Raw genomic sequence first — 25,744 nt, 5'->3', positions numbered from 1 at the left:
ACACAGAATGAAAACCTTTCAGGGAGCAGAAGCAGGAAGGGCCTTCGGGCGGGTTTTATTGGCTGGCAGTCGGATTACAAGCGCCCGGTGGCCGTGGCCAGGCCGGGGGAAGGGGTGAGGGAGGCCCAGGGCAGGCCGGGCCCTACAGCAGCAAATCCTCCTCCGTGAGCTGCCGCTTCAGCCAGCTGCCCCGCAGCCCCGCTGGGAGCACAGGCAGGTTGTTCCCCTCGGGGAAGCCGTCGCCGAGCCCTGAGCCGGAGGCTGCCTCTGCTTCTCCTGCAGGGTTGGGCCCTGAGCCGGACTCGTCGTCTGAGAGCGGGAATATGTCGCCCAGCTCCTGGTGCCGCTTCATCCTGCAAGGCAGAGCGGCAGGTGGTTTATTCCACCTTCCTTACGTGGTTTATGGTGTTTTAAGTGAGCACAGCAAGGCCTCGCGTTCCTGCAGGTGAGCCAGGACAGCAGAGACAGGAACACCGTACATTTCTGTGCGCCAGCCTTAATGACAAACGTGCAGCAGGTGAACTTACAGGGACAGGTCTGCCGTGGGAGGAAGGATCCTGTTGGCTCCACCAGTGGGCATGTAAAACCAGGGACCCTGCTCTTCGATGCAGTTAGCAGACCAGGCGTCGGGCCGGCACCTCACTCTCTTGTACCTTGCCTTCTGCACTGGAGCACCTGGTCAGATCACCCACACGTTATTCACCAGGACCAGGACATTATTCATCAGGAGTGATTAGCTTTATGTAAAGCCTAAAGGAGTGTAAGAAAGTAATCTGCGTGGCCCTGAATGCTCAGCTGCTGGAAACTAACCCTGAAGACTTTTTTTTAAATGGCTGCTGATATCCTAAGTGACCTATTTGCTACCAGAGGCATCAGGTGCATCTCACACACAGCTCTGGGAAGTCCACGGGAATTAGAAATGGAAACCCCGTGGGAAACCACTGCCTCATGCCAACATCACATCAGGACTTATCCCCAGCTCAGAGCACATCCACGGGGGACCCAGGGGCTCAGCCACCTGCAGCTCTCACCAGAGCTGGTAAGAGGTATGCCAAAATCCTCTGGGCACAAGCCACCCCCGCAGAGGGCTGGCTTCTGCACCTTCAATGTGATCTTTGGTGGGGAAGTTGGAGACTCCAGGTGTGCCAAGAGCTGCCTGCCACGGGAGCAGGTTTGGTGATTACATAGGCTCCTGGGCACACTGCCAGAGGAGAGAGGGTTCAGGTGTCTCCTAGACATGGCCCAGAGTTACATAAAGACACAGTTTGGGTTCTGATGCCACCCTTGGGTGCCGAATCAGGGCTGTCACTGAAAAGCTGGTCTTCAAAAAACACTAAAAGGAGAAAATAATGATGGCAAAGTAAAGAGAAAACCAGCAGCATTTCATCCTTCCTCCTGGTCTGATGTAATTAATTTGTTCTGAAGGCTCCTGGCACGTTCTCCCCACTGTATTTTTTCTTAGTTTCTTGAGAATATCTTCCTGTAATTACACTTCTCTATTGCTCTATATATTTCCATAATGTTCTAGATGACTTTCAGCTACCTCCTACCCTCTTCTGTAAGAGAAAAAAAGATCTCATGGGTATCATTTCCTGCTCCTTTTACAGCATATTCCTTTTCATACTTATTTTCTTCTCCTAGCATATTATTAAGAAGGTTTTTAATAATAACAGTGGCAACAAAATAAACAACTGCAGCTGAATTAAAAGCAGGCTATCAGCTCAAAGATCAGCCTCCAAGAGGTAGATGCATAATGAAGCCTATCACTATCCCAGCCTAGGGTTTGGGGGAAAATTACACTTCACGTGCTTCAAACATGCTTCTCTCTTCCAAGAAACAAATCCACAGGGTACCTGTCATCATGAATCAACATTTCCGTTTAGCTGTTTTAGTGCTGCATGTTGCAATCTTGTACCGAATAAACCGTTTAATTTCCTCATACTAGTTTCACCAAGAAAGTAGACCCTGGTAGTTATGACATAGGAGCTGTTACATGCTCTGTCTGTAACTACATAACTGGGTAGCAGCATGTAACCAGACCACTATGAAAGGGCCAGTTAAAAAAAAAGTCCTGAAATACATGGATTGAACATATACCCATAAACAGCAACTCAATTTATGAAATCTTTTTCTCATCAGGGCTGGGAAAGGGACACAGAAATGCTCTACTAGCAAAAAAAAACACTTTTTCTTACCATTCCCCCTCCAGAAAATGAAATGTTAGCAAAACAGGTTTGTGGGTAGATCCCATTATCCCTAGAAGAAGGTCAGTTTGAAACATTTGGAGGCTGCCTGTTTGGCCTACACTGCATAGCCAAGAAAGAGGATTACCGAGAGAACAACCACCCCATTTTACCTTGTGCTGTGGATCCCACAAAGAGGATTAAACAAATAGCCAGGAAAATCCTCCCGTTACATCTGATAAGGAGCTGCATTTTGGCCGGCATCCCCCTGCTCACCACCAGCCTTCACCACAGCTTCTCACTCCAGAAATACAGTGGGGCAAGGAGATCAACTTTTAGAAAAGGTTTCCAAAACCTCAAACCCAGCCCATAACCTGCGTCACTGCTTCCTGATTGAGGGGAGTGAGACATCTACAGAAAAGCCCAGCCACCACTCTGGCCTCCCGGCCTTCATCACATCAAACCAATACAAAAAAAAAAAACAAAACCACTGCCTCCAGTTTTGCCAGAGGAAAAAAAGCAAACCCTGGACCAGCCAGCTCAACCGAAGGCACGTGTTGCTGGCAGCTTGGTGTCCAGGCGTGGACAACATCCCACCCAATGTCTGCCTGATGCTAGAGGGCTCCAGGCTGTTTGCTGATTCCTCTGGAGAGAAAAAGCAACACTTCATGTTCCCCACCTTCCAGCCAGCTGGGTTTTGGCATTGGCACCATTTTTCCTGCCTCAAGCCCGTGTCAGGCCACTGGGAGGGTTAGGAGCCACCCCTTAGTAATCAGAGCAAGTTTCACCAACTGAGAAATCATCTTTTTCCACAAAGGTAAATGATCTCATGAATCTCAGAGCTTTTTTGTTGTTGTTGAAAGCAGGATCTTAGATATTCACAGTAGAAGTGAAAAAAATTGAAAAAATGTAGAGAGTAGATCCTGGTAGAAGCACATCTTCTCCTTTCTGAAAGGCCATGACAAATTTGCCCAGCCCCAACAGCTGATCTGGGGCAGCCAGCTACCCAGGGAGCACAGCAAAGGATTTGAACAGCATGTGGCTCGGCAGGGAGCCCAGCTGAGAAAGCTATGAAAGCCCTTCTGTGGATGTATGGAAGCTGCCTTTCAGCTAGTCCATACGTTTTGCTTGCCTTTCAGTGAGTATTAAACCAGGCTCAAGTTCACTTAAGAATGAATTACAGACAACAAGGTCATCTAAGTGGTGGGGGTTTTTCTTAGCCATACCATTAGCTGCTGGATTAACTGGGGCACTGACATATGGGCCTAACGTGCTGCCAGCACCTTCAGTGAGTCTGCAGCTGATGGTGTAAGTTGTCTGTGGTAAATCTATTTTTACGTGGTGGAAAGTCCATGGAGGCCCCCGGTGGGGACACGGGGCTGAGCAGTGACTTCCCCGGGGCACAGTACTCCCCCAAAACCCCACCAGCAGCTCTTTAGGCTGAGATTTACTCACATGGATGCAGTTTATTGTGAACCATCACACACAGGGGTTTTCCAGCACAGGAAAAACAGGAGGCCCAAACCAACCAGCTGCAGAAGAACTCATGTGCAGTGATATTCCTACCAGCCTCTCTTCTACTGTGCATTTTTTGCATTAGCTCTTTTTTCTTTCCTTTCTTTCTTTCTTGTTTGTTTTTTTTTTTGAGAGGGGTATGCTCAGCCTCAATATGAGTGTGTGTGGGGTGGTGATCAGCCTCCACCCACTGAGCGCTGCGGAAACTGTTCCTGCAATAACACCCCACATTTTCCACTGGTCACGGGCACACACCAACCCCTTCCACACCCCTCTGGCCTGAGCAAACAACTCCCCGTGCAGGGGAAAGTACCTCCTCCCCACTGGTATTTCTGCCCTTCATACCAGCCCAGGATTTTTTCCCCCAGGATGCAGCCAGAGTGGTGCCCCCCAGCGAGCACGGTCATGGAGGGCCAGGGATCCTGTGGGAGCAGGGGGAGCTGCTGGGGGCAGGTGGGAGGTGCAGCACCCCCATATCTGGAGGGGGATCGCACAGAGCTCAGTTATCTGTCTCCTACCATCAGCCAATGGGGGAACTGGTAGAGCTGGCAGTTTTGCCACATGCTTTTGTTATTTTCTTCTATGTCAGCGATGCACCTCAGGAAATGAGATTGCTTTGGTAACCATGGGAAGACAAAAGCAAATTTTCCATTCTCCCATCTCACATACACCTGCAGAAAGGGGGCCAGAAATCTATGGGGACCATCAGCCTGTGCCCATCTCCTCCTGTCCTGCTGTGCTCCACTGGTGCCCCCAACCCTCTGTGCTTGGCAAGCAGAGCTTTCCACCTTCCTATGAACATGGAAGTGAGACTGGAGACCTGGATCGGAGGCAACGTGGGTTGTGCAAGTCTTAGGAGTAAAGCATGCCCCTTCTGGAGTGCCATGGGATTCCCTGGGAGCTCTGTACAATTATTTACTTCTCTGTAAGCCACTCAGTGTATAAAATGCAAATAATCAGCACAAGCTTAAAAATCTCATCTTGAGCTAGAGGCCACAAAGTGCTGAAAGTTAACTTTCTTTTTTAAACAGAGAACAGTTCATAAACTATACTCTATTCAAACACTAACCTTGAAACATGCTATGGCATAATTAGCAGAGTTAGAGAAAGACAGGTGTTTTATTTTAATAGAGAAGAGAAGAGTAACTCTACCTAGGTCAGCTACCTCAAATCCACCTCCCATAAATTGATAGGAAGGTTCCTAAGGTCATACTCCTCTTGCATAGAACCTGCATCTGTAGACTGGAAGATCAAAGGGCCCAAAAGAATAATCCTATAAAAGGAAGAAAATAAATGAGTAGCAGGTATTGGAGAACTCAAATTTCTTACAGCTAGCACTCTGAAGTGCTGCCATTATTTTCAAATCACATGCAAAGCAGATTAAGAGCTTTGCATTTTTCTGAGGCATTAATTCAGGGAGCAAGGGGCAGGCAGAGGGAGCAGGCTGCCTCAGCACTGTGTGCCCTGCCCCTCAACCAGACACCTGGGACTAAAAATATCCAGGACTAGCCCCAAAGCTAGAGTCAATGCCTCAAAATTTAAAGTGATGAACTGCTACGTAGTCGTAGCTCTCAGGGCCATTTTATCGCCCAGTTGGCTTCAGGAATAAGGAGTAATTTGGTAACATCACTGAAGGGGAACCACATCACAGGAGTGCCTGGTAGGACATCCATCATGCTGTCAAGGGAAGGGGATGCACAGTAAAAAAATTCCCAGTGGACCTATTTCAGCAACCCAAAGGGATTTTCAGCCAATTCTTTGGCAAACACCAACCCCTGCTGTGTTTTTACCCAGATAAACGCTGCTGGAGCAGTTCAGCCCAGAGGATCAGCACAACATAGCTGCATCAGGTTGCCCTCTCTGCTGCTTTTCCTTGCCTTGCAACACAGGTTTGCTCTTTCTTGCCTGTATTTCCAACAAGGAGCAAGCTGGGTGGGTGGGTGGGTTCCTGTGGGTGCATGGGCACCCAGGGTCCCAGCGCTTATCAGCAAAACAGGCATGCGAGGTGGGGGGGGTCCTGATAAGGAAGTTTCTTATTCATAACTGCTCAGAAATCAGATAAACTGTAACTGCTGCAGGGTCATTCTGCTCTCAGGGATGAGGTTTTCCCCTCTCCCAGCCTGTGGGAGCTCCGTCCTGGCTTTGGGGAGGGGTCCAGGTTGAGCCCTGCACCCCTCAAACACTTCTCCCCAGTGGAGCAGCAAAGCCAGCAGTCAGCTGGAGCAGCTGGGTGTCCCAAAGCACTGGGCTTTGCTGGTGATGCTCAGCTCTTTATTGCTCTGCTGGGGAAATGGAAATACGTATTTTGCACAGGTCACTGTTCCGAAGAGCAGCCAGTACAGAAAAGGCTTAATCTGTTAGGAGCAGAGCTGGGAAAGGGAGGGAAAAGAGAATGATGGCAACAGTTGAGAGAAGGCAGAGGTCAGACAGTGAGTGAAGGGGAAGGGCAGCTGGGTTGAACATGAGGAGTATTTTTTTGCCTATGTTGTCCTGTGGTAAGGTAGGACAGGTTTCTTCCCCAACACTTGCTGCTGAGGTGGAACAAGATCCATCAGACCTGGACATCCAACAGGCCCTGAGAATGTAGATCCATCTCTGAGATAATCCATGAGGTACCCTGTTAGACATGCTGAAATCACCCTAACCCTCCTCAGCAGCAAGCTCACCCCAGGCAGGCGGCCCAGCTCATGGGCTGTCACCAGCTCAGGTTTGACCAACTAACCTCTAGGGACTGAAGAGCAAAACCATGTCCTGCCTCAGAACAGCCAAGAGCAGGCATTCAAGGAAGGGAGGTTTGGGTCGACCTGGGAGGGCTTCTAAATACAGCAATCCTGAGCAAAAAGAAATTCTTGACCTGGGTCATGCCTGAGCTCAGCACCTGGCTGGTGTTCCCCTGTGCACCCAGGGCACTGTGGCATGTGCATGTCCATGGCATCGCTCAGCCTCTCGTGCCACCACCTCTTGCCTCCAGTGGCAGTATCAGGACCTGGCCCATGAAGATAAGATTCAGATCTTGCAAGAAATCATTAATGCTCACATGCATCACGTAGAAATCAGACGTTGGCTGCCATCTAGATTGCACAGAAGAACAAGCTCCCTGGGTTTTCCCATGATGATGGTCAACAAGTGCATGGGGAGAGATCTTTCCTAGAAAACCACAGCTGCATCAAGATCAAACGCAGCCGCTGACTGACAGGAAGCTGCCAAGAGCCTTTCCCTATCAGTCATCTCCTCTCTGCCAGAAGTGTGAACTGAGCAGTGGGCCTGTACTTCAGGAGGAATAAAACAGCTTTCCTTCATGCTGGGAAGTGTGATGCTTTCTGCTTCCACACGCTGAAGCCTGTTCCAGGAGGAGGTGTTGGCTGGCAAATTCAGGACTATAGTTCAAGAGCAACAACTCATTAAGGCATGACACAGCAGCCAGGCTCTGGTTTCTGATGAGGGAGACAATTCCTTCAATAAAACCTTATCCCAGAGCAGCACCAGCTCCACAGTGGAAGTGCCCAGGAGTCCTCTTCATGCAGCCACTCTTTGGGAAAACACCCTGGAAAATACAAGGAATTAACTAGGGAGATAAGGACCACAGGACAATTGCTGGTTCGATCTCTGTTACCTGGGTATTAGACACAGCTATTTTTCCATAAGATGGTTTCTCCAGCACGGGACAACCTCACACGAGCGAGCTGCTCAACAGCTTTTAGGTGCTTTTTAGCAACCCTGGGCTCCTCCCCCATAGATCCATGCCAAGCAGCTCACCTTGCCTCCACTCCCTGTGTGAGAGTGAACCTATTTATAAACACAAGCACCACCGGTGCCAGACAGAAACTTCATGCCATGTGCAGAGAGAAAAGGCATCAGTGAATTTAGGAAGATGAAAAGGAACAGGAAGCATGGATGCTCCTGTGGAGGTTTCCCTGTGAACCAGATCCACTTCTCCCATCCCGTGTATGAATCAGAGCAGAGCTGGTGTTGAGGCCCCAGTTAACCAGGCTCTTACCTGCAGTCATAGTTTTGTGATCTTCACTTTGCTTCCATGTTACACTTAGGAACAGGCTTTTTGTTCTTCCTGTTAATCAAAGGAGATGGGCATTATTTTAGCTGGTTTTAAGTGTGTTTCTTTTAGGAGAAATATCCTGTTGTTCTAAAATGTGACATGAAGAGAAAAAAAGAGGAAAGACATGAAATGTAGGCCTGCCATAGAGCCTCTGCCTGACAGAACTGGCACAGCCCAGCCCACTGAGCGCTTGTTGAAGGATCTGCTCCAGGCTTCTGGGGCGGATGTGGCTGTGGCACGAAACAGCACTCTCTAAACAGCCCTTCTTGGGTTTGGAAATGGCTCATGGTGCTGACAAAGCCACTCTGCCCCTGGCAGCCTGGGCTGTTTCAAAATGAGTATGTCCCTTCAGATAACACAATTTGCATTAATTAGGAAAAAAAGCATTTTTTGCCTTTTTCTATTTCAAAGAGCTGGGCTCTATAATAGCTCTATTTTTTCATCTCTTTTTAGTGCAGAAAAGGATTCATACAAGGTTTAGCCAGCAAGGAAAGACAAAGCCTGGGGCAGGATTTGTCTCATTTAACCTTTCTAGCAGAGCACAGCAGGGAAGCCAAGACAGGCCAACCAGGAAGGTAAGACTCACAAGACCCTTGCACTTGCAATATCTGGTGCCTTTATGGTGTAGAGAGCAAAGCCTGTCTTTCCGTGAGCCCTGTGTAACACCAGCAGCTCAGTGTCATAAGAAAACTCTTAAAACACATGGAGAAGTTAAAAGAAGGATTTGAGAGTTATTTGCCAGAAGTTCCAGATGTGGACAGGCAGGATGGATCTAGCAATGTCTGGCACTCATCAGAGCTAGGTGTCTACACACAAACCTGCAGTAAATATTTGCTGTCCAAAATAATCTTTGCTGGCAGGAGATTATGTTGTTCTTTCTTGTCCCCTCCTGCAGACCATGTGCTGGCAATCACTTCCAGCATTACCACTTTGATCTCCTTCTCTGTGCTAGACATTGTTTCTAGGATGTCATTACCTAGATGTAGTGCTGAGAGACATGGTTTAGACTGCCTTGGCAGTGCTGGGTTAATGATTGGACTTGATGATATTAAAGGTCTTTTCCAACCAAAATAATTCTATGGTTCTATACTTCTGATATTTGAAAAGTCCTGGCTTTCTGGTGGAAGGAGGGGACGCATCTGATTGCATCCTCTTGTGGGCTGCTGTGAAGCTTCTCTGGGCTCCAGGAGGAATTTCATGGCCAATGCCCTGAGTGGTGTGAGACCCCACCTGGGAACCACCTGCTTTTGTTCCCCTACAAGACAGTTATCATACAGGAAATCATCTTCTTGATTCCTTTTTTTTTTTGGCCCCATGCATTTCACCTGCAGATCTCAGAGTATGTCTCTGATGCAAGTGCTTATTATATTCCTCTTAGGGCACCCAGTGACTAACACCAGCTCACTCTATCACATGCCTGTTGTCATCTTTCACTCAATTACTCAGCCAATTCCTCTTTGTTTCAGCAGAAAATTGCATTAAAAATCTTGAACAGTGAAATCCTTGCATCTGTGTCTGACGTCAACTAATAAGTTCTCTTGTACAGTGCTAATGAGCATGTAAAAAGACTAAGTATTTTGTGCCCATCAAATTAAAAAAACTCAAGCACTAAACATTTAAAACATTGCTAAAAACATCCACATTATTAAGGTCTTTGATGTTAAGGGGCCACATCGTTATCAGACACTTCTTTCTAAACAAACACTCAATACCACTGGCATTTTCCATTCTGAAGGCAAGTAACATGTTTACAAAATGCAGTGCTTAGCATCCTCTCTGTCCACAATCTCTCCAGCACATTGTACAGATCCTCAGCTGTAAAGACAGAATTGTGCATACAATAGTTTTGGAATAAAGGCAGCCAGGCAAATAACCCTGGTCAGGAAACTGCTGACTGTACACCTACCTGTGATAAGGAAGATCTAGAAACCACCAGCCAAACTGCAACATTAAAAAGTACTAGCAGGCACTTTGGACAGAGTTCCCGGGAAATAAAACAAAGCAGTTTTTAAACCAAATCTAGAATCTGCATTAGTCATTTGTGACAAGCTCTGAAGTAGCCAAAGACATTGCACAATTGAAGAGGAAAGTTGGCAAATGCTTCTTACCACAAATTCACGCACTTGGTTTTAATGCAACAGCCTTTAGTGCTGTAACTTCCAGACTACAAAGAGGCTGCCTTGTGAGCTGCCAGTTTAGTTAAGTTCTCCTTTGCAGGACCATTTCTGGACATTTTAGAATGAAAGGTTCCACAGAAAGCATCTATGTAACTCTGACTCGGTCTTTTAGAAGAAACACACAAGTAAAGCTCATTATCGTGCTCTCAGTGCTAAACAACAGCAAAACACCAAACAAATCTCATCTGTGTAAAGCCACACGTTAACAACACCAGACTTGCTTCTCGTTGTCTGATGCTGAATTTAATCACACTCCTGCAATATTTCCGGACATAGAAGTGCAGCAGCAATCACACCCAGCACAAGCCCTGCACTGGTACATCAAGTCATCTCCATGTTGCAGAGGGAGAAGGAAACCCGTGAGCCTCACCGGGACCATGTGAGCCTGTGCAGGGGCAGGACCAAAACTCCCAATAAAGCAGCTTTTGGGCAGGAGAATAGAGCAAACCTGCCCAGGGACCTTTTGCTTTTGCCACAGCGAGGCAGCAACCACCGCTGGCTGCTCCCCTTGCAACACAGGGGACCTGCTTTCCTGCTACAGAGGGGAAGTGAGAGCTCACTTCTGCCCATTCCCCGCACAGTATTTCAGCTGGCTTAAGTGAGGAGAACAACAAAGGATACAGCTGTCACCTCCTGCCACCCTCCTCCAGTCTGGCCCCTCAAGGGGGAAAAAAGAAAGCCTCGCTTGATGGGCTTGTAGAGAGCAAACAAGGCACTGGTTTCTTTATCTTCTGAAATATTTAAGCACAGCATAACTTTCCCAATCGACTCATTTTATAATACATACCATGTCTCTAGCTGGGCATGAGAATTGAGAGCATTTTAGTTAAAACAAAATTGCATTTTTAATCAAGCCAAATTACTTCTCTTATGATGCACTATTTGAAGAAGTACACTGAGGTTATAGCCTCTGAGTTCAGATCTCACACTTGATACAAATTCTGCACAAACATGGACTTCGTGTAAACCTCACTGCTTTATGCTGGGTAAGGAGAAAAAGCTGGTAGAACAACAGAAAGGAGGTTTCAGCTGTAAGATTTGTTTTTGCTGTACAAAGAGGAACAGAAATTCCGGTTAAATGGAGTTCACAGGAACCTAATCTTTGATTAATCTTTGAAATAAATGCCTGACCTCACATATTTTACAGTTAAAACTCAACATTCTTGAAGGGAGCTTTGCTGCCTGACCCAACAAGCTTCCCATCTTTTTTCTTTTTATTTTTAAACTAAATACACAGTATTACTTCAGTAATACTTTCCTTCCCCAAATTACAAGTACACTAAGTTTGATGACCATTCCCCTTACTTTAAAAACTTTGCTCAAAAGGCCCTCATAGGTGGAATAATAAGCATATGGGAAAGGGCAAGATCACTTTCTTCTACTGAAACATGAAGCTAAAAGAAAAAATTAACTTTCAAGTTGAGTTCATGATAAAAGTGCACACTAGCTTTAATTAAGATCATAGACAAAAATAATACACAGTACAGCCTACTCAGAACTCTTTCACTGAGAAACCATGGGCTGTCCTACCTTCAGGCCATGGGAAAAACCAAATTCAAGACCTGACACCAAAGAAGAAACTTCTGAAGGCTGACTAGACAATTAGTAAAACAGAAAACACACACGCACGTGCATACACTCTCTCCCTTATTCTATACGTATGCAGGTAGCTGGTTTTGAGTTTTGCTTCCTCTTGTTTCCAGGACCCATTTGTTTGTGGTTAGAATCTTCTGCAGAGAATTATGCAAGCTAGAGACTTTTTTCCACACATTTAAGGTGTAGACACTTTCATGCTTCCCCCTCTCACCCTCCAAGCTAATGTCATTTTTTCCCCCCATCCTTGATTTCCAGAATAACCCAGTTGTTTCTGTTCGCATTCAATGGCCTCTATTCCTATAAACATATTCCCAGACATTTGACAGGGATAAGGCTGCTGGTGCACAGTGACACACTACTGCCCACCCCATCACCATGCCACTTCATTTCCCCATACTCCCTGACCTCTCTGACCATGATGTTTTAATACATGCTTGGACAACATGCTCAGCCCACTTTTTATCTAAAACAGGTCCTGGTTCATAATTCTGCTATGGACACTAGAAATATAACCACCACCTCTATGTACATTTTGTGTCAGAAATGCAGCCTGGTCTGCCATAAAAAGAGGTGGCTAAATTAGAACATGACAAAGGTAACAGGTTGTGTAAGATCAGGAACAGTGCCAGGTCAGCAGGTCTTTAATGACAAAATAGAGAAGTCAGCTGCTGATGGCATGCAGGTGTTGCATGGTGCCTCAGCAGCTCTGCGATCTGCAGCAACTTCAGAGTGGTCCTTACTTGCAGCTCCTGCTAAGAAAGCACTTGGGCTGTCTGACCAACACAAGATAAGATGCCTTCCATGGCATCCCAGGCCTTTAAAGCAGTATTTGGCAACTGTTTGGAGCACTAGAGCACAACCCCTCTAGCCTGTGAGAATCCTCTATGGTGTATTAAGAGCAGGGTATCTCCTCCCACCACAAGCCACAAAGTCTGCTACATCCTCACTCCTGGTTCTGGCACTTTTATTGCTCACGTGTTTTTACTGAAGACACTCAGTGGAAATACTTTCACAACTATTTATTTTGGCCAACGTTGTAACATGGATCATATCTTAGTAAGACACAAGGAAACAAAATTCTCAAGATTCTGAAAAAAACCAACAACAAACGAACAACATTTAGCCAAGCTAGTCCATTTATTTAGCCTATTATCAACTAGGTTTTGATTAATCAAGCAAAAAAGGAAACAAGGAGCAACGTACAAAATAAATATTGAAAATAACAAAGTTCCCTTCATACAGATAAAGTTTTCTGGGGACAAAAGTCAGAAGAGATAAAATATATTCTAGTTGGTAGAACGTGCCTTGGGTTTCTTAGAAAAATTATCCTAGAGAAACATATTTCCTTAAAAGAAACAATTCATAGAGCACTACATTTAGAAACTGTACCACATGCTGGAGGAAAAAGGCCTAAAGGAGAAAAGGTTTATATTTACATACAGGACAAACAATACAAAGCATTAGCTGGACATTCACTTTAGATTTAAAGTCTATACCATTAGTGTGGGTGAGCTACTGAACTAGGGAGCTCTGACTTTCTCACAAAGTTATATTACTGCAGGCTCTAGGTGGACTGCTAAACTGTAGACACCTTAGTTCTATCAGTCAGTACAGAAGATGTCTGACAGCTCTGGTATCACTTCAATAGTGCACATTTCCTTCAAGGCAAGTATTTATATGAATGGACTGAGTTTTGCTCTTAGTCTCTCCATTCTTGTTGGAAGAAGACCCACCATCTCCTTACTGAGTTCTAGTTCAGTTTCAATGGCACGGGCAGCACCTGGGTACTTATCACAATAGTCTACCAGAAATCTGTAATATTCTAGTGATGTCTGCATGTTTTCCAGTTGCTTTTTGCTATCTGAAGTAATCAGCTTACCATACAGCCGTGCAATGTGAAATTTGGCCACCATTGCAGGGCGAAGAACATCTTCCTCGAGCTCTTCAGGAAACACCTTGTCTGGGTTCCTCAAAGACTCTAAGAAGAGCTCATAATATTTGATCGCCAACTGAGCCAGAGAATTAATTTTTTTAACTGTGTGGGAGTCTAGCTCCTCTAACCTGTTACCAATAGCTACCTTTAAATCCATCATCTCATAATAGGTGTCAGCCAGCTCAAACTGAAGCTGTCTACTAATCAACAGATAGTACTGGGTATTCAAGTCTGCATATATCGGCTCCAGCATGTCTATCCTACGCTTGTGCATCTTGCAACGTCTCTCGTAGTCTTCTTCAAAGAAAGCAAGCACCTTAAACAAAGCACTGTGATCCTGAACAATTTCAATATGGTCAGTGACATAACCATCAACCTGGAAGAACTCTTTTGCTTCCTGAACATAGTTCTGACCAACTAGGAAGATCTCTCTGGCTTCTTGAAAATCTAAAGGATATATGCTGCTCACTTTCTCTTCCATGGCTAAGACAGAGTCACAGATGTCACTCGTCCCAAAAAGGACAGCTTTTTTCCTGCCCTTCTCTTTTTCATCCTCCTCTTTTTTCCTTTGGGCTTTCAGTTCCAATTGCCTGTCTGGATCCAGCTCTCCTATGTTATCCTGAAATGACAAAGGATACTAATTTAAAATGCATGTGGTTAATGAAGAGTGACTTAACACCAAATAATTTTATTTATGAGTTGCCTTTGAAATAAAAACTAAGTAGCAACAAGACAAAAGGGAAGACACATTGGTATATTAGACCCTCTATTCACAAAATACCATGTAAATCACAGTCTTGATTACCTAAAAACATAAGACTAGGAAGATTCATCTCCCTACCCTGTGTGACAACATAACCACAACAATAAACATAAAGCCCAAAACCCCTGCTTCTGCAAAGCATTTCAGCAAATGCTGAGTTTTAAACATTCAAATGAATGATTAAACCAATGAAATGAATGCTTGAATTAAGCAAAGCCTTGAATGAATGAGAACACCAGCATGCAGAACTGTTGCATATTAAGATGATGGTCTTACTAGCAATTACATAAGAGATCTGCCAGATCAAGCCACAAGAAAATGCAGCAGAGAGGATAGAAATTTGTGAAGTTGCTGTACATGCAGAGGACTGATCATTGCACAGCTGATCTCCTACCTGGCCATAATTCAAGTGCTGCCTTAAAGTTAAAGCATACTAGGAGACACCTGCTACCTTCTAAGCATCTCTTGTATCATTCACTGGGCAACTTTTTATCATTTTCTACCAACTATTAATTGATTCCTGTTACAAACATGAAAACAGGCTTTGTTTGTTCTTAAAAGGTAACACCTACAGAACAGATTTGCAGTTACCTCAAGTAATTTCTGAGCGCTTTGCAAGAGATTCAGGCAATACTTAATCCAGCACCTTGCAATTTCAGCTTTTCTCTCCTGAAGATCCTGTTGGTCTTGCTCCGTTTCATCTATTGAATGGACAAAAACACATAAAAAGCTTTAAGAAAAGTCAAGCACTCCAACAAGAGCCTCGAACGCTACATATTTAATTAATTTTCCCTCACTTTTAGACAGAAACATGTTCTCCATGTTTGTTTATATAATAATTCTGTGCACTGTCATTCTGGTAGAAAACCATATAGATTTAACATGGATTTTTCATGCACAAATTCCTCCATAAAAATAGATCATGATGTATGTTTGAAAAGACCTTTAATATTAAAAATGTTTTATTGGAAAAGATTTTCATGTCTCTTTGTAACAAGAGAAAGAACTTGGGACAGTTTGTTTTCCAAGATTCAGCTGCCTGCCCAGGAATTGTTTCTGAGGATGACTAGGGCATTTGTATTGCAAAGAGACCCAGACTTGCTACATCATCCTCAAAGTACTTAAATAGTTAAAAAGGCAACTGCATAGATGTCTATATTTTTTGAGCTAAGAGAAATACTAAAAGCAATTAAATTAATGTGCTGTCACTGAACTTCAATTAAATAGAACTTGGTTGTGTCTATTCAGGTTACATTTTAACCCAAAGTCACAACATCAGTGGATTAAAGAGCTTGTGTTCTAAACAGCTCAACCCATTTAAAGTTAACCAATATATTCACTGTTATAAGTCAAGAGTTATGAACTCACACAGGGGCTACTCTGAGTACTTGCTCACTCCCTCTGAGTTAAAGCTCTATTAATCTTAAGCTTTCATTTGCTCAACACAGAGTGTAAAAGGCTGTGGTGTAGATAAACAAAGACTAAGCCTAAAACAGGATTTATTTTGAATGCTGACACTATAATGTAACTACAGGTCCTTAAAATTGTGGTCAGTTCTCTAAACAGTTTCTTTTATTTATCTTTGTGCTGAACCACAGAGTTGTTCCTTTGCATCACTACCCAAAACAAAGACAGCGACAACTCCAAAAATGGCCATGAATGAGGCAGCAGCATCTAGCAACAAAAGACAATAAAAGTAACTTCTGGATTTGGGGTTTTTAAGAGCTGTAGCTTCCCTCCCTTTTTCAAAGCTACTCCCAGGAAGCATCTGGTTAGCTTATGGGAACACTGCCTCTGATAGTGAAGTCAAATTAAGCTGCATTTTAAGCACACATACAGGGACAAATGGGTTAACAGAGATGCTGCCTTATTGAAATGGTTATTTGTTTAAATGTCACTTCTATTCTGCTATGCTTTCTGAAACACCAGGAAGAAGTACTTGAGTTTTCCTCACAGGGTTTACTCACAGTCCATCTTAAGCTGTAGTAGCAGCTCTTCAGCAACATTCCACTTTACTGTTAATTACCAAGATTTTTAGAAAATTAACACTGGGATAAATTTTGTACATGCTGCTAGATTTCACTTCATGATGCTTAACAATTATGCTTAATTCACAATATTTAGTTCAAAACTTCTACATGAACTTACTGTCTTCAGTAGGTGGCACCTGTCCAGCTTGACTAAAGATGACACTGGCAGCTGCTAAACAGTGTCGGGCTTCCATAAAGCATTCCTGAGAGAAACAGAAACAAGGTTTATCACTGGTACAAGCAGCTCAAGAACTGCTCAGCTTGGCTAAACCCCCCACCTCAGACAGTAAAGATGTATGAACACAAGGAAAATGTAAGGCTCTGCAGCATAATCCCCTGGACACTGGAAGAAAACACACCACTTTTCCACATCTGCTACTGAATACAGTATTTTCTAACCAACCATTTTCTCTCTACCATGGCCACAAGAACAAGCCTTGCTTTTAATATTCGATACAGACACTGTGAACATGTTCAGTGTTCTGATCTATGCTACTATCACTTCCTTGTGGTAAAGGAAGTGATGTGTTGTGGTGAAGATTGTATCATGGGGTGTTAGTGGGACTAAGTTGGACCCACAGGGCAGCATTATGAGTCAGATTTGGATTCCTTTACTCCTATTTGGCAATTCATTATGTAACGATTAGTGCCATCAATGCATCCAAAAGACATGGAAATGACAAGTTACTATTGAAAGCAGCATTAGCTGTCTTAGGTATAGCAGAAGTCTTCTAAGCATCAGAAATGAGCACCTGAATAGTCTGGAATATAGAAATTCCTAAATAAAACAGAAGCATTTCCTAACACAGTGGATTACTTAGAGTCAACACAGATGTGTGGAAGCAAGCAGCTACCATCTTCTGTGTTTGCTTTAATGTTCACATAGGCTCAAAAAGGACTTAAGCATGCTGAAGCACAAAGGACAATGATTTACAGGAATCATACAAGTACAACACCTTAGTCTTAAGAGGTGTTTCTTTTTAAACTCTATTGTAAGAGAACACTGAGATTTATAAGAAACAACTTCAAATTAAGTGATGACACAAGTTTTGTTTACAAGGATCGTGTCACATCACTGCTAAAGCTTCATCAACTACAGAGCTTTCCTGATGGCTATACTGCTGCTCCGTTTTCCCACTGCCATCACAACACCAGGGAAAGCACAAACACTGTACCCACTTCAGAAAAAAACATCAGATGCTGCATGTCAGAAGACAACTTGTGCTTTTACCAGAGGATATTTTTAATCCAACATGGTACCTTTTCTCAAACAGCTATTTAAACAGCTCTCTTACCTGACAGTTTTGACATAATTAGAGCAGAAAAGCATTTGGTGCCCTACCTTAGAGAGATAATACTGTGACAAAGTAGCAGCGTTGCGTGCCCATTCTACTGGGCAGTAGCCACAGTACTCAAGCTGCCGTTTAAGAGTAGTATGGCAATACTGAGCAGCCTTCTCAGTCATCTCCAGGTGTTGGTAGACTTGGGCCAGATAATACAAAGTATGTGTATAGGCTTTTTCAAATCTGGAAAAAACAACACTCCTTAGATTTCTTTTTTTTTTTTTTTTCCTCCCCCCTTCCATAAATACACCCTCATAAATTAAGTGATAATAATCTAGGTAGCTGTTACATATCCACCTTTTGGATCTTTCCTGGTCTGTGAGTTTTTCTTCTTCTGCCATGAAATGTTCACTGGGATCCAGGGGAGGATTTCCATCCTGCAAGAGTACACGACAAATACTCAGTATCCTAGGTTTCTCTTACTTTGTAACACAGTGCTCCCTCTTCCGGCTGCAGACAATTTACCACTTTTCAATCCCAAATTCAACAAAACTTGATGTAACACATCTACACCTATCTCAACGTCATATCTATGGAGCAATCCTACAAAACTCAGAAAATGTAGAAGATGAAAGCCACAATTCCCTGGGAATTACAAAGTTTTCAGCTTGTAGAAGACTTCTGCTTTCATCCCTTAAAGTCATGCATGCTGTTTGCATCAGAAACACTCAGCCTGGATTCTACAGGGCTGTAATTTGGAATATTTTTTTTTTTACTATAACATGATGGTTTTTGAAGCATCAATTTAATATTAAGCATGCCTTCAAGTGTGAAATATTTGTTCGCCCAGCTGCATTAATCAGTTACAAGAAAACATCCTGCAGGAAGTACCGCAAAGAACATTATGTGCAGACGTGCTGTAAAGACCTACCCTGTGAAATTATCACCTTTATTAACAAGTTGGAAAGACTATTTACTCAAATACATGAATGAGACAACAAGAGTGATGCTGCTAAACCTTCACATAAGGCATGACCGAGATGGAATTTATTATTGATGTGAACTACTTCATTTAAAAGTGCTTTGTTTTTTAAAGCATAAGTTCTGTCAGAATCATTATACAGACAACTACAAATCTTTCAGCACTGTTCTGTTCAACATCTCCTTTAAATAACTGTTAATAAAGTTAGCATAATGGGCAGCCCAACAAATGAGCATTGCTTATGGCAAAGTTTTATTAGTCTGTGCCTACCTGATTTCCTTTGTAATTGCGAATAACTTCAGATGCCAATTCTAACACACTTCAAATGAGGATGCCTTTCTTAAATGTGTCTTTTTACCATTACACAGTGCATCCTGAAAGATGTTCACCGTGTCTGCTGGCAACAGGGCTCATTAGTATGCAATTTTCCTAACCCTTTCCTAAAGCCATTTATATCTTAGCCCAAGAGAAGGTAAAGCAGCAGTCTGGAGAAATACTTTTCATAAGATAACAGGGACTCAAGCAGGGACAGGAGCTACAGGAGAGAATCCATTAAATTTAAGGGAAAGAAAACATACTCTCATCTTCATATTTCTTCTCATAAAACAAATCCTGAAATTATTTGATTTTTAATGGATTTTTAAAATTTATGTTCAAAGATGAAAAAATGGAGCTGAAAACAGAGAATGACAAATAAAGGAGTTTAACCTGCCAGAAAGGTACAGATTTTTCTATGATCCTTCAATCTTTAGGGCTTTCTGTTTATACCTCACTAGTTTTTAAGCTCTGAACTTGTAACCCTCCATCTTGTTTTCTTTAGACAAACAAAGGCTTACAACCTTACAAAGGCTCCCAAGCCTTCTGAGGCTTGGAAAAAAATCTTTTAAATTAAAAGAATTTAAGTGACACAGTAAACTAGACCCTTGTCTCCTTCCTGTATCTACAAGATTTTTCTCTGATGTCAACCCTTATGCCTTTAATCATTCCAAGAAAAATCTCTGCAACTATCCTCTTCCAAGTGAAATTCTTTAGCCCAAGCACCTGCCCAGAGAGTCCTAGCACCCTCAGATTCTCACCCTACTGCATTAAACAAACAGTTTTCCTAATAGCAAGATGTTGTTACAATAACCAATTATTTTTTTTACCTCATTTTAGAATAGATGTGAACTCAAAGAATTCAGGAGCAGGAAGTAAAATAATATTTTAACTCTACCAGAATATTTTTTTCTTGCAATTGCCTTGGTTGTGCTCTAGTTGCCTGGGGGGAGTGGGGGAAAACAACCCCACTCAATTTGTAAGGTAACAAGACACCATTAGTAAACAACTAAATCCACCAGTTCAGGAAAATGTCTCAATCATCAACAGTTTACCAAAGATTCCCAGACAGAAAGGCTTCCTGAGGCCCTAAAAACAGGGAACATTAACAAAAATATATTCACATTTTTATAATTTCTGAATGATGAATGTTGACACAGTTGTACAAATCCTAGAGAACAAACACCACTGCAAGGACCTCAGTTATAAAACATAAAGCAGCTGAAAAAAAGCAGGGGATGAGGGAGCTTTTTTAAAATTATTTGCAGATTATGTCAAATACAGTTCAGTTTTTTCAGAGAAACATTACACAAACCAAATTGTTTCCACGGAAATGGTCTTTTGGCATAGTTGTTTTGTTGTTTGTTTTTTTTTTAGAAAATCTTTAGACATAGATACATTTGACTCTATAATGCCCTGAAATAGAAGTGGCAAATAAAAAAATGTTGGGGAAAAAAAAAAGTGACAAGTTACTGACAGTCATCTGTGTATTTCCTAGCCAGGCAGCAAAGCCCCAGGAGCAATATTCATTAGCTACTACCCAACAACAAATGTGGACAACTAACGAAAGTTATTAATTTCACAAAAGCCCACAGTTAAAATGTAAAGTATTTGGTAGCATTATTTAATCCACTGAAATGGATGGCAGTACCAGGACAGTTCCATAATCCCTGGAGCAAGTGCCAGAATCTTTTAGAGGCCATGTGGAAGCCAAAAGAATCATGCTTGGCTGGGTAAAAATGTCTCAGTTGAACATCAGAAATTAGAGAGAGGGTCTGCAGAGAGATGCAGTAACTCTAGTTAGACCAGCTGATGCAGAGGGCAGAAAATAAACAGAAAAGCTTTTCTGCACAAGTGCTTTTTTAATTTTTTTACCCACTGCACTACCTCTCCTATCACTGTAGGCCAGCATGGCTGGAAAGGTGGTAATAAAGCAGGAAGGAACCAATAAAGACTAATCCATTCTAAAATTTCCACAAGAATAATCCATGCTACAAACCAAGATCATGTAAAACCTGAGCAGCAATTGCATTACACAAAGTTCTGCCCAAGCTTTGCAGCTGTCCTGAGACACAGATACTGCTCCTTTAAGGCCACAAATGTTTTTACCTCCCTCACAAACTGTCCCCGAAGCAAGTAAGTGTAGGAGGAGCTTTGCACAAAGCTTAAAAGTAGCACAAGGGAGTCTTTGTTGACACACAGCAGAATCCACAACTCAAAAGGCTGTTTAATATGCAGGAGAGGTTTAGCTGTTGTAAGACTGTCCTCTTGGATCTGGAACTAAACTAACTCGCCTCTACACAAATGTTGTGCAGCCATAACAAGCCATACAAATACACAGTTTTGTTTCATTTTCCCACTGAAAGCAATGGAGTGGCACTTCACAGCATTTCCAAGACAAGATTGAGAAAAACTTAACTAAAAGCCAAACAATACATGGCTTCAACTTTGGATTATCAATTCAAAGAGTGTTCAAAAAGGAATATGATTTTTGAGCAAAATCGTTTTCCTGAGTAAGTCCATTTTGAAATTAGCGAGTGATCTAGTTTGCATCTTCCTGTGGTAGCAGCATAAATCACATCCCTTTCCAAGTGTCACAGCAGCCACTATAAAGCTCAGAAAGTCGAATTCCACCCTATGTTTTTTTTCAAAGATGACTAAAACTGTAAGTGCCACATCAAAGGCCTGCCATAGTATTAATAAACACAGTACCTCTTTCATGTATTGATTATATAAGGCTTCTGCAGATTCCAAGTAAGTTTGAGCAGTTTTAATTTCAGCTCTTTCAGACCACAGGATACCTAGATTGTTCTAAAAGGAAAAGGAAAAAACAGACAGTTATTTTCCCATTATGTTCCATTTACATTACACATCTTCTCCAAAAAATTTATCAGACTTCATCCATATATATATATATATATATGTTTGAAAATATAATGGATTTCAAAAAGCAAAAATCGTGCTCACCCATTTTTTTGGGTGAACCTTCCTCAAAAAGGTAGGTTCTCACACAGTGACAAAAATTACCTAACAAATGGCAGTTTTGTTCACCCTGCTAAATTAGGACTGGTGTGTTCAAATAACAAGCTGTTTCCAACACAGTACATTCTGCATCTGATTCACAAAGCTTTTCTGCCACATACAACTATCATAGAAAGAGCCAAGGAATTAGAAATTTGTCATTCTGACTCTGTGGAAAAATTTTACAGGAAAGAGATATACTAGGAATGAATGCCTGCATATTTCCAAAAATGAAGAGGTGAAAAGGACAGTTAGGATGCAAAAGCTGTGGATTACTACCTTCAAATTTAAATCACATCAGTGTACATAGTGAATTGTTACTACACTTGTGAACTCACCTTTTACAAAAAGTACCTCTAATTTTATTCTTCAAGATGAAGGCATTAAACACAATCCAAGCCTGATGTGCTCATCTACTTCCTAGGCAGCGTTGTTAAAAATTGCACGTGTGTAGTTGTGTGTCAGCCCTGTGTCTCTTTCAATTCCATTTTAAAAGAAAGCACCACGTAGCCTGATGTTTATGAGCAGAAAGGGTTTTCCCAGGGCCAAGCAGCAGAACTGTCACACACACTTAATACAGAAGCTCATAAATTAGAAGTCGGGCTACAGAAACAGGCCCAGCAGGAAAAAGGAATGCCCCTGCTTTCAAAAAAAGAAGCCAGTGCTGTGACAACATCCTCCATATAACCTAGAACGCGTTGATGGAGAAGTACAGTCACTGGTAACAACTACTGCTTTTGTATTAGGATTTTTTTTATTAAATACTGTCCTGGTTTGAGCCAGGATGAAGCCAATATTCCTTTCACTGACTTTTTTTTTCCTTCAGCAAGCTTTCTTTTAACTAGCAACAGTGTGTTCTGCTAGGTTGATAAGACACTGGAATGTTTTTCTAACTACTGAGGCTTCAAGGCCGCAGCTTCACTCTGCCGGCTCAGACACTATGGGGAGATCTGTGACCCCCCCGGAGGAGGCTGAGTTAGACAGACAGCAAAATTGGTCAGGATATTCCATTCCATGTATCTACGTAAGCTCAGAGGAAGGTCAGAGATCACAGAAGACAACTTTCTTCCTTCTTCTTCTTCCCTTCTCTTCTGTCCATGGCCGGCGTCTGGGGAGGACTCTGTTCATCCATCACTGTCAACCCTTAGGCTCGAGATCTCCTGACCCTCATCACTCTCTACTCTTTTCCAGCAGCAGCTCCGGGATTCCTCGGGACTCTTCCCAGTTCAGGGAAGTGCTGTGGGAGTTGCTGGGGTGGGGGGAGGCGAGAGGCTTTTGCCCATACCTGAATATATCTGTATATAATTGTATATATTTTCTTGAATCATTTATTAGTGTTTTAATTAAAGCTGTGTATTTTAGTTTTCAATCCAGCCAAGTCTCTCTCTTTTTCTCTCTCTCCTTCCCTACCTGGGTTGGGGGGGGAGAGGATCGAGAGCATTGTTGTCGGACCTGAGTCAAACGATGACAACAATTAATTGGCGCCCAACGTGGGGCTAGATTTTAAGCCCAGATTACACATTTTCATCAATTGGGATTGTCCAGAATTCCATCTCTGATGGGAGGAATCCCTCAGATAGCAATGGCAAGCAATTCTGCTGAGTTTCCTGACGGATTGAAAACTGAACAGACACTTGCTGCAATGAATCTACTGAATCTTTTTCCAAACCTGCAATTGTATATGTGGTATGCAGCCGAGGGCATTCTGCTCCTTGTAGCTGCTCTTGCGATTCTTTTGTGGTTTATTGATAGAACTGTAGCCATAATCAACCGTATCATTACCAGCCTGGGGATGATGATACTGTTCTTTATGGGGGCATTGTATGTGTACAGTTACACTGCAGGTCCTAGTGGTACAACTCCTAAAGTGAATGGAACGGTCCATGTTGGTAATAGCAATAGCTGGTTCAATTTTACCTCCCTATTTTCCTTCAAGCTGAATTTCCCAGCTCTTGATCTGAATAGCATTGTTGCAGTGGGAATGCTTTTGCTGAATGTTTATAATGTGTTTTGGATACGTAGGGTGACATGCTGTTCCACTCACTGCCACTCCCAACAGTTGGGTTGACAGTTGGGTCAACACTCTGTGCTTTTGAGAAATCTTACATTTCAGATGGTGTGTGAACAAAGGGGAATTTTGTTTCTAATCTGTTGAATAGTGAATCACAACAAAAATGAAAGAAAAAAGAGACAAAATCAGTCTAATAAAAAACAGAAGGCATTTTTATGAACAAAATTGAGTGGATTTGTTTAAAACAAAGTATAATTTCAATAATTGTGCTCTGGAACATGCTTTTTTTTCTGTTGATATGCAGCTTCAGTTATGTACAGCTGAGTGTCACCGTGCTGACCTATGTTGAGAGGATGGTAAGGATGCATTTCATACAAACTACCTCAGGCTTTTGTTATCCATCCTTCCTATAAAACTTCATCAGGAAAACCACCGAAGTTTTTAAAAGTGGTAACTAATGTGGAAATGGATCCTATAGTTCAGTTCTTATTGACTAAGATTATCAAGAGTCTGTCCACATATCAACAATGGAAAAAGGTTACTGTATCATCAGGAGTGCAATGTTTAACATTCACAGAAGCTCCTAAATTGTACACTATTTCAAGGAAGCATAAAACACACTTTTTGTGACATCCCATATTTCTATCTTAAAGAGATTTTGATTTGTAATAATTGCCTTTGTCTTAATGATAACATAATGACAACAGTAGAAGTGTAAAAATGTGTTTCCAGTGGTATGTTCTGGGTAATGACTAAAATTTTAATATAAATCAAGTTTACCAACACACCTGGGCAAGAAAAATCTCCAGACCTGTGACTTGCATCCTGCCCTGTCTAGCCTCTTTTGTCTCCCTTTGCTACTGTAGTCCTTCTTGGTAAATATTGGTAGCTCCAGCTTATTTACTCTGTTTGCATTGTTCTGTCATCCCTCCTTAAGCAAAGTATAATATAGAGATCTAGTGTCTGTGTTGTAGCCTACTGTGGTACATACATTAATCTGTAAGAAATGCAACTCCTGCAAAACTATCCTTTAGAAGAGTAGTTTGAGCCTGCCTGTATTTGAATGCAGCCTGCAACACTGGCTTGTTCATAAAACTATTTGAGCTAAATCTAATCTAGTTAGGTCAACTACAGATAGCCTGAGCATGATAAGCTTCAAGGAGAGCTTTCTAAGTCTAACCTCAATCCTGGGAACAGGTTCTTCAAATGAAACCTGTCTCATTATTGACTTATTACTGTTGGTACCACTTTCTATAAGCTCAGATACCAGGTGTGTTGTGTGAACCTTCATAACAGTGCTGCCTTACAGGGCATAGTTAACAGATAACTGCATGATCTTCTCCAAACTTTTCATATGATTTCACAGAGAAGAAATACGCATGGTTATCTCCAACCTATTATAATGAAAAGGGAAAGAAGAACTAATAACACATTAACATTTTTATTTTTTTTAATTCCTAAAAATTGTGTGCAGTTCATGAGTAATAGCTAATAGGTGTATTTTTTCCTTTTGCAAACAAAGTAAAGTAGGTTACAGTAGGGAATACCATTTTTAATTATTTTTTTTAGGCTAAGAGATTTTTCAAGTAATTTAACCACATATGGACTTCTTGTACGTGTGGAATGTCACTGTCACTTAGCAATATTGAGAATCTCTTCTGACATTGTTGCTCCAAAGAACAACATATGCATGGAGGGGAATGAGCAAACTTTATATAAAGGCACAAACGAATTTATTTTGTGGAATACACAGAGGAGCTTTGGCTAATACTACATGCATCTTTTTAGAATAGAGGAGAGCTATTTTATACCATGCTAATAGTCCATGAGATGCATTAAAGGTCTAAGGAGGTTCTTATTTTCGTTTTGTTTTTTTTTTTT

The 25,744-nt window shown here is 42.3% G+C and overlaps 2 protein-coding genes across 2 annotated transcripts in view; both read right to left on the bottom strand.

Annotated features, from left to right (window-relative positions):
- Positions 1 to 142: 142 nt before the first annotated feature.
- Positions 143 to 2,447, bottom strand: SRGN (serglycin). The gene is made up of 3 exons (XM_009994864.1): positions 2,357 to 2,447; positions 528 to 675; positions 143 to 353 (listed from the first exon to the last, which is right to left on the bottom strand). The coding sequence occupies exons 1-3, from the start codon at positions 2,445 to 2,447 to the stop codon at positions 143 to 145; spliced, it is 450 nt and encodes a 149-aa protein (XP_009993166.1).
- Positions 2,448 to 12,639: 10,192 nt separating this feature from the next.
- Positions 12,640 to 25,744, bottom strand: part of KIAA1279 (KIAA1279 ortholog) — a 15,807-nt gene continuing 2,702 nt past the window's right edge. The window contains exons 3-9 of the mRNA XM_009994886.1: positions 23,522 to 23,606; positions 21,544 to 21,642; positions 17,892 to 17,971; positions 17,594 to 17,777; positions 16,370 to 16,454; positions 14,813 to 14,922; positions 12,640 to 14,077 (exon numbers count right to left, since the gene is read on the bottom strand). Coding sequence (XP_009993188.1) covers positions 13,199 to 14,077; positions 14,813 to 14,922; positions 16,370 to 16,454; positions 17,594 to 17,777; positions 17,892 to 17,971; positions 21,544 to 21,642; positions 23,522 to 23,606 — 1,522 coding nt within the window. The 3' untranslated portion in view covers positions 12,640 to 13,198. The remainder of the gene's footprint in view (positions 14,078 to 14,812; positions 14,923 to 16,369; positions 16,455 to 17,593; positions 17,778 to 17,891; positions 17,972 to 21,543; positions 21,643 to 23,521; positions 23,607 to 25,744) is intronic.

The sequence above is a fragment of the Chaetura pelagica genome, unplaced genomic scaffold (assembly GCF_000747805.2).
Source record: "Chaetura pelagica isolate M959 unplaced genomic scaffold, ChaPel_1.0 scaffold112, whole genome shotgun sequence".
NCBI classification, from domain to species: Eukaryota; Metazoa; Chordata; class Aves; order Apodiformes; family Apodidae; genus Chaetura; species Chaetura pelagica.
This window is presented reverse-complemented; position numbering and strand designations above follow the sequence as displayed.